Genomic DNA, 8,981 nt, shown 5'->3' on the forward strand with positions numbered 1-8,981 from the left:
AGTGTGAACTTAAAGCCCATGAGCTCAAACCAAGATAGAAATTCGACCAAGGATTGTAAATCTTACTTATTCATTATAAAAGTCATTATAAAAGTAGAGATTCACTTCAATCCTAAGGATCCCATTCATTAGTTTAGTTTTAGGGTTAGGTTTAAGGTTTGAATTAGAGTTAGCCACCATTGTCATCTTATTCCTTCACCATTAATAAAAATTCTAACTTTCTTAATTTTCTTCTTTTCATGTCTATGTTTCATTGTTTTTATCACTACTATTGTGTTATTCCAATGAAGCTAGGCTAGGGGGAGTTTTAATGAAGCCTATGTATGTGAGGATTGTTTTTGTTTTCTTTAGTTATTTGTACTGTTTATATGCTTAAAGTTTGAAGTTTTTATATTTTTAGAGATAAAAATTGTTAGTTTTCAACTAGATGAGTTTAGTAGTTCCATTAAATTGATGGATGTATTATTTTCTTATGCTAATTGATCTATGATTAGAGATAACTTAGCTTGGTTAGGGATTTCATAAACTAGGAACCTTTGTTTTATTGCATTGTGGAATATAATAAATGAGATAACTTTAACACAAGAACTATTGAAAACATCATTAAAACTTGTATAGGTGGATTTAGATTTTCCTTTGTAATCTTCTCATTCATCAAAACCCTATTTTTATTCGCTCGTTAATTTAGTTTTATTTAAATTCATTACTTTAAAGTAGTTTAATAAAAATTCATACAAATCTTTCTCTCTTTCCTATTGATTTGTCTCTAACTTGATTTTTTTTCACTTGTTTTGATATGGGTTTGACACCCTTACTTACACACTATAACACGACGTTTATTTGAGAGTAAGGTATTGACTATAATCTAGTTTAGTGAGTGTATTCTTTATATTCATCAAATTAGGTTATATCAATGCCCCTTGATATGAAGATGTTCACGAGATAAGGCCTTGATTACATTACCATCTTTTGAAAATTTTAATTTGATATGCCTAATTAAAATCAATGAGGCCAATTACGACGTCAGATTTTAAACCCCAAGTTTGTCTACTAGCTACCCTCATCTCATCAATCTTTGGTTTATTCATCACAATTTTGAGGATTTAAATTGTTTTGGAAACAAGATATTGCCTTCGCCATATATCCTGTGGAGCAAATGAAATAGAAGGAAAACATCTCGATCGAGTATCGATTTTGTAATTCGTTCTAAACTTGTCCAGTTGAGGCTTACCTTGAACCACACAAGCATGTGTAAGCTTCGAAGGAGTTGAACTTTTCGACAGTTCTCCATCAATCGGAGACAAGGCTGTCAGATCACCCATTTAAGTGGAGGGAGAAGCCCTAGATGGAGCCTCCATTCAAATAAAATGACTTTTTTTATCTTGCTTACCAATCTCAAACAAGTGTCTTTCATAAACCATAAACGTATGCATAATAAAAAAGTTCAAAAATAAAGCCTTGTGTGATTACACCCCGGCCACAAAATTTACATCAGGTTCTTTTTGGTTCACACCCAGGAGCAAGCAGAAGACCTTGACAAAGTATATCACAGAAATCCAAAAGTTTTGTCTGGGCTAAATCAATAAATATATTTAATCAAGCATATCTGCATATAGAAGAGAAATGTTGTAAATTGAGTTTAAGGTTCGGAACAAAAATAAATCGTCATCATATATTGATAAATGATAAGTATGGATGATGCCCATTGACAGAGGCCATATCAATATATTCTCGAAGAGATTATAAGATCGAAATAATCTCAGGGATAAATATCTTTATTACAAGAAAATAAATGAAGATAAAAAATATAACTATATCTTACTAGTTGCAAGCACTTATAAGTAGTAAGCAGTTTTCAGTAGCAAAAAACAAATACACCCTTATTCTCCAACATCTCCAAAGGTAAAAGATACTATCAGGAGTGGCTGGTATGCATCTTGTGGAATCATAATCAAGATGACACACGGAGCAACTAGGGGTAGTCCTAGACCATCTGGATTGAGAGATACATTAAACGACAGTGTGATGGTCAATAATTGTTGGTTTTAGCTAAAGGAATTGACATCAATAATAATAACTATATATAGCTGAATGGCAAGCCATATTGTAATGACTTGGAATTTCACCGGAGGGTATTTTAGTCATTTTATGTGCTATTTTAGCGCTACTACATAAATTTAGTATGGACTATATTTGTTTTGTTGTGTTATAGTGTTGGACTTGTCTTGTTATAACAACTAGGTAATGCCCGGCACGGATTGTTATTGAATTTCTTGATTTGCATTGAATTTTTTAATATTATTTTTTTGTTTTTTTCTTATTTAGATTTACTGATTTTTTCTCCTAGCCACAGTTTTAACAAGCATCATCTCTCGATTCGTCTCTTATTTAAATAATAGTTTTTTTTAACAAAGTTTAGGATTTGGCAAACCCTTACCTAAATTAGATCCTCAAATATACATTGTTTTTATCCTCCTCCACAAAATGCATGAGTTGCTTACTCAGAGGAGCTATAAAGTATTCTACACCATTACATTATTTTAAGAATGCCAAATGATCAGCTACCCTATTAGTCTCTCGATACACATGAATAAAATCAACACTAGAAAGTTTAGAGCACAACAACTCTATTGCCCCTACTATATTCTGACAGAACCAAGGAGCTTGCTCTTTTTCTCTTAAGAATGTTAATTGTGCATAGTGAGTCTGAGCCCACTAACACCTTCATATATTGACAGTCCACACAGCCCTTCAATCCTTGCAAAATGGCTTTTAACTCTTGAAATATCACTGAATTGGTACGTCCTCCTCCTACATAAGCAAATAAAACCTCACCATTGGAATCTTGAATTGCTCCCCCTGTACCACATCTTGTATCTGATACTGCTCCATCGGTATTCAATTTGACAACCCCATCAATTGGTTTTGTCCACACACACGAGATTGGTGTACTTGTCTTATATTCCACTATAAGGCCAAGTTTCTCTAACAAAGCCCTTTCACTCCGATCTGCTTGAACTGTAGATAACTGCCCCTGAAGATAATTCTTTGTTTCTGTGATTATTCTGATCCTCACCACTTCCCTTGGTTGTGTGTAGTTTCTAAATCTCCTGAAATTCCTTTCTTGCCAAATGTAACTGACAGTGGCACATAGGAAAACCTTTATGACCTCTGCTTTCAAGGACTTCGTGTTACACCTATGAATAAGTTCTAGCCATACTCCATTACCATCAGTCGAATTCAGGAAGATTCCTAGTTCTTGCTTAACACCATTCCAAATATCTTTGCTATACTGACACTCAAAGAACAGATTCAATGAATTCTCCCTACTCTGGTTACAAAAATAACAAAGTGATTGTTGTATCACCTTCTTCTTAACCAATCTGTCTTGGGTAGGGAGGTTATTTGAAAGCAGTTGCCATGTGGTAAAGGAATGCCTAGGCACCACATACTTTCCCCAAACTAAGCTGCACCACCTCACTTTCTCCCTTGGAATTCTCATGGCTGCATATGTGACTTTGGAGCTTAAGAGACCATTTGGAGATGGCGTTCATACAATGGTATCTCTATTTACATATCCATTGATTTCAGTGTGAAGGATATTGCTTTTAAGAGCTGACTGAGGCAATTCTCTTACTAAACTGTTCCATTGCCTATCCATGATCAGTTCGCTAACTTTTGCTGTAAGAGGGAGCTGAATATGATCTCGTGCAAATGCATTCTCAATAAGTGGAAACTCACTACACCACAAATCATACCATAGGGAAGTGTCTTCACCATTGGCTATAACATATTTAGTAAATTTCCTTGCATTAACCCTTGCCGTGAGAATATTTCTCCATACCCATGAACAGTCTTTTGGGATTTTCATTGACTATAAGTGTTTTTCTTTGATGTGTTGGTTCCAGACCCATTTCACCCATAAACTTTCTTCTCGTGATACCACCTTGAATAGTAACCCACAGTATGCCACTTTATTCCACAGCTTCAAGTCTATTATCCCTAAGCCACCTTCTTGTTTTTGGAGTGTACGCTGTACAACTTTTACTGGCATGATGCATTTTAATTCCAATTTCAGCTCCACTCCATACAAATTTGTTGCAAATCTTAGTAACTTGCTCAAGGATAGTGAAAGGTAGAACAAAAGTCCAAGACCAATATACATGAAAAAGAAAACAAAACTGAATGGATGAGTTGAAGTCTTCCCGCGTGAGAGAGGCATCTAGCTTTCCAATTATATAGTTGTTATTCTCTCTAATACCAAGTCTTGTGGAAGTTAAAGGCAGTCCCAAATAAGTTACAAGAAGAGAAGTTTGCTTAACTCCTATAGTTTCTGCCATGAGCTTGCTTTCATCTTTCGAGAGCCCTCCAGTAATCAAGGTAGTTTTCTGCACATTGATCCTCAGCCCAGTTCCTTTGGAGAATTTAGTTAAGGTACTCATAACTGCTTCTACAGACTGTTGTTCACCTTTGAAGAAGATTAGTAAATCATCTACAAAACACAAACTAATGACTTGTGTTTTATTGCATTTTGAATGGGCTTTGATGGTGTTAGAGTATAACTTCACCTTGAGCAAACAACTCAAACTCTCCATGACCATGACAAAGAGGTATGGTGAAAGGGGATCTCCTTGTCTGAGACCCCTTTTGCCATGAAAACAACTTTCAGGTTTTCCATTGATCAAGATAGAGTATTGATTGAGGTGTGGAATATAACATCTTGATCCATGTTTGGAGCTGTAACGGAATCCCCATTCTCCTTATCATTACTTCTAAAGCCATCCAGTGCATAGTGTCATAGGCTTTACTTATATCCACCTTCAACAAGCATCTAGGTGATATTCCACTCCTATTATAGCTTCTGAGCAGCTCATGTGGCAATAGGAGATTATCTTGAATCGATCTCCCTTCTATGAATGCTAATTGGTTAATATCCACCATAGTAGACATTAAAGGCTTGAGTCTGTTGGAAATAACCTTGGCAACACACTTGTATGTAATATTGCAAAGAGCAATAGGGAAAAAGTCTGTTATCTTGGCTGGTACAGAAATCTTTGGTATAAGACTAATGAAGGTGGAATTTAAACCCGCTGGCACCATATTACCAGTAAAGACATAGGAAATGGCTTTAACAAAGTCCTCTCCTACCACTGACCAACAAGTCTTATAGAACACAAACAAAATATCCATCTGGTCCTGGTGTTTTGGAGCTATCCATCGCAAATAAGACCTCCTTAATCTCTTCCGGAGTCACATTGAGTTCTAGATTTATGCCATCTTGTGCTTGAATTGTAGCTTGTAATTGTAAACCCTCAAGAATGTCTTGATTGGCAGTGTCACTCTCTCCTAACAAATTCTTATAGTGTTTAACAATTTCTTTAATCACCTCAGACGATTTAGTGATTTTTCCCCCATTTTGGTCAACAATAGACCAAATTTTGTTCCTTAGCTTTCTTTCTTTCACCATATTATGAAAGAAAGTCGTACACCTATCTGCTTCCTGTAGCCACTGACTGTTAGCTCTCTGTCTAACATCTTCATACTCCATGTTCATGAGATCAGTATACTCTTTTCTTGCGTGTCTTTCTTGTGATATGAGACTTGTATTACCTTTATCAGAACTCAGCAGTTGTTGTATTGAGAACATTTCATTCTTACTTCTTCTGTTCTTTTGCTTATGTTTGAAAAGTGTAGTCTCCACCAGTTCTTCAGAACACCTTTTAACATCTTTTGTTTATATGCAAGGATATAAATGGGATTACCTATAATAAGGGTTGCCCATGTTGTTACCACTATTTCTTTGAACTTCGGATGTAACACACAAGCATTACAGAACCTAAAAGGAGATGCTTGTCTCACACTAGTATACCAAGAGAGAATCATTGGAGTATGATCTGAAACACCTTGGGGAATAAACTCAGCTTCTGATGCAGGAAACAAAGCACTCCAATGTACATTCACCATACACCTATCAATTTTAGAGCATTTTCTCCCTATTCCTTCTGAATTATTAGACCAAGTAAAGAAACTGCCCTTAAATTGTAAGTCCACTAGCCTAACTGAATACACATAGTTTGAGAAGTCTCTTAATTCTCTCGAATGCACTAGATTACTACCAATTCTCTCTGAAGACTGTAGAATGTTGTTGAAATCTCCACTAATACACCATGGTGAAGTAATGCCTGCACTTATTGTAACCAGATCATGCCACAAATTCTCCTCTGCACAGCAGAATTGCTTGCGTAGATAATTGTTAAGTAAAAATTGTGATTGCTTGGGAGTACCTGAACCTCACAGTGATTCAATGGGGATGTCTCTTTAATGCAAACTGCTTGTATCATACCTGGATCCTAACAAAACCATATCATCCCCGAAGGATCAAAGTTATAATTATTCATATGAGAGCAAAGTGGACAACGACAAGTATTCCTAATAAGATCATAGCTACCAGTCCTGACCTTTGTTTCAAGAATCCCCATCATGCTAAGGTTGTTTTCATTTCTGACTTTATTAACTTCTCTTGCTTTCACTACTTCATTTATTCCCCTAACATTCCAAACTCCTAGTTTCGACATAGAATAAAGTAAGTGTTAATGCTTCTTGCCAGTCCCTCGGACTGATCCTCTTCCTCTTGCAAAACTCTGTAGTGGTTGGTTACACTTTGCCACTTGTTTATCTCTCTTTCCAGCTTCAGACCTTGCTTTTTGAGTTTGCTTTTTATTGCGAGTAATTGGAGGTGATGGGCCATCAATTTTCTCAATATAATCATTGAACACCTGATTACTATCCGTTTCTGCAATAATCTCAGTTATCAAACTCTCCTCCATATCTTTAAAAGTTGTTTGCTCTTCATCATATAGTGCCATTGTTTCCATACAGTTATCAGATTCTCCTCCATATATTTAAATAATAATTATTGTACATTATTTTATGATTTTGGTATTGTTTTTTGTCTTGGACATATATATTTTAATTCATGTATTTTTCACAATTTCAAGAAATAAAACAAAAAGAAAAAGTAACGTACTTGTGAAAAATTCATCCCACCGAAACAATTTTGACTAATATGATACATTAAACGTGCTTGTCTACAAACTTTATATATCACACATGCTTTGGCAATATGTATCCCTAGCATGTATATACACTGTTCTTTTTGCTGAGCCCCCTTTAGTGGTAGAGAGAGACGCCCTATTGTCATGTATTAGGTCGTTTTTGAAAGGTACTTCTTGTGGCCGTGATGGTCTTCGAGCTCAGTGACCAGTCTATAAACACAGCGTTCGGGTTTATCATTTCGTTCACATTTCAATAAATTGCAAAACGTTATTTATAAACAAAACTAATATGATCACGTGAATTTGTGAAAATGAATTTAGGTGAGAAAATGATGAAAATAAAATAAAATAGACTTTGATTTCGGAGATAGAAAATCCGTTTGAGCGAATCATATCTCTGTTAAAAGAGTTAGTCTCGATTTTTTATCCCTAATAACGACTCTTCATATCTGAACGAGCGTTATTAGTGCGTGGAATCGATTCAGAAATCTCTGGGTGAACTTACTCGATTCCTAATCGTTAAAATTATCGAAACACCCTCCCTAACGGATATAATCCCCACTCAGGCAGAGTTTCTGCTCCGAGATCACAGAAAATAAAACTGAATTAAAAACAGTTTAATTAAAAACTGGAAATTAAATTCTTCATTACACTAAAAAAGCAGTAAACTACTCTACTCCTATGATTGAATGCTAACCATTCAATGAGAAAAACTAAAACTAGACCCTTCTATTTATAGTTGAATGGATGGTCGTGATTGAATCTTAGAAATCTGATCCAACGACTCAGATTTGATCACTATTCAACTTTTTGACTTTAAGGAATAGTAATCACTATTTGACACTATTCAACACTATTTGACACTATTTGGAACTATTCATCTTTTGACTTTAAAAAAAGTTAAATAATAAAAAATCTAAAATATCTACGTCGTCTTCGATGAATAGTGATGTGCTTGGCTTTATCTCTGATATCAAACCATACATCCATTTTGTAGAAGCAATATACTGTTGCGTAAACTTTTCTGCGCTGATCATTTTGACAAGTCGTATGCTTCAATCAGAGTTAGGAGATGGAAGATGTCGCCATTTGAATTTTCTCCTGATTCTCGGGCTGTTTTAGGTCAGTTTGACCAAGTTTTGACCCGAAAATGGCTCCTTTGGCTGGCTCAGGGGCTTATGTTTTTTTTTGACTTGTTTCATGGCTCTTTCCATGGTGAGGCCCATTCCTATGGTGGGACCTATAGCTTTTACCAGTGAGACCCGAAAGTTGACTTTTTGGCACTATTAACATGTTCTGGCCCGTTGAGTCCATGAGCTTTATTTTGGCATATGTGAGCTTTAAACGGCTGAGACGGAAAATTTTAAGACCAAACTTTATTCGACCGTGTTATGTTATAAAACACAGGTTTTGCTTGTATTCTGTCGTTTGAATGCCGAAACCTGTAAAAGCACGAAAATCTAATTAATTTACATTTATTAAACACATATTTAACCAAAATCTGTTATGTCTCTACGGGGTTTATGTTACAATTTTGGGTGCTTACCACTCAGCATTTGTTGGATGCCATGAGTGGTGCTGCAACAACTATATCGTCTGATTTACTAGATGCATTAACCCCTGTGGTGAATCTTTGGTTACAAGGACGATGTCCACAGTCGTTAGTGAAATTCATTGCGAGTGCTACGCTTAGTGTACTTCGTAAGCCGGATAATAATATTCGTCCTATAGCTATGGTCATGGTTTGGCGGTGTCTGGTCTCCAAAATTGCAATGAAAGGAGTTTCCAAAGATGTGGTAGGGTACTTATAGGATTTTCAGTATAGGGTTGGTATTTCTGGTAGAGTGATAACCAGTAAAAACTCTATTAGATTTCTCTAACTTTATTCTTACGTTATCAATTATTTTATTTCCTACTCTCACATAT

At 35.6% G+C, this 8,981-nt stretch overlaps 1 protein-coding gene across 1 annotated transcript; it reads right to left on the minus strand.

Annotated features, from left to right (window-relative positions):
• Positions 1 to 2,611: 2,611 nt before the first annotated feature.
• Positions 2,612 to 3,502, minus strand: LOC147508084 (uncharacterized). The gene has a single exon (XM_086596815.1). The coding sequence runs from the start codon at positions 3,500 to 3,502 to the stop codon at positions 2,612 to 2,614; it is 891 nt and encodes a 296-aa protein (XP_086452941.1).
• Positions 3,503 to 8,981: the final 5,479 nt, after the last annotated feature.

The sequence above is a fragment of the Coptis chinensis genome, chromosome 3, assembly GCF_015680905.1.
Source record: "Coptis chinensis isolate HL-2020 chromosome 3, ASM1568090v1, whole genome shotgun sequence".
Classification (NCBI taxonomy): Eukaryota; Viridiplantae; Streptophyta; class Magnoliopsida; order Ranunculales; family Ranunculaceae; genus Coptis; species Coptis chinensis.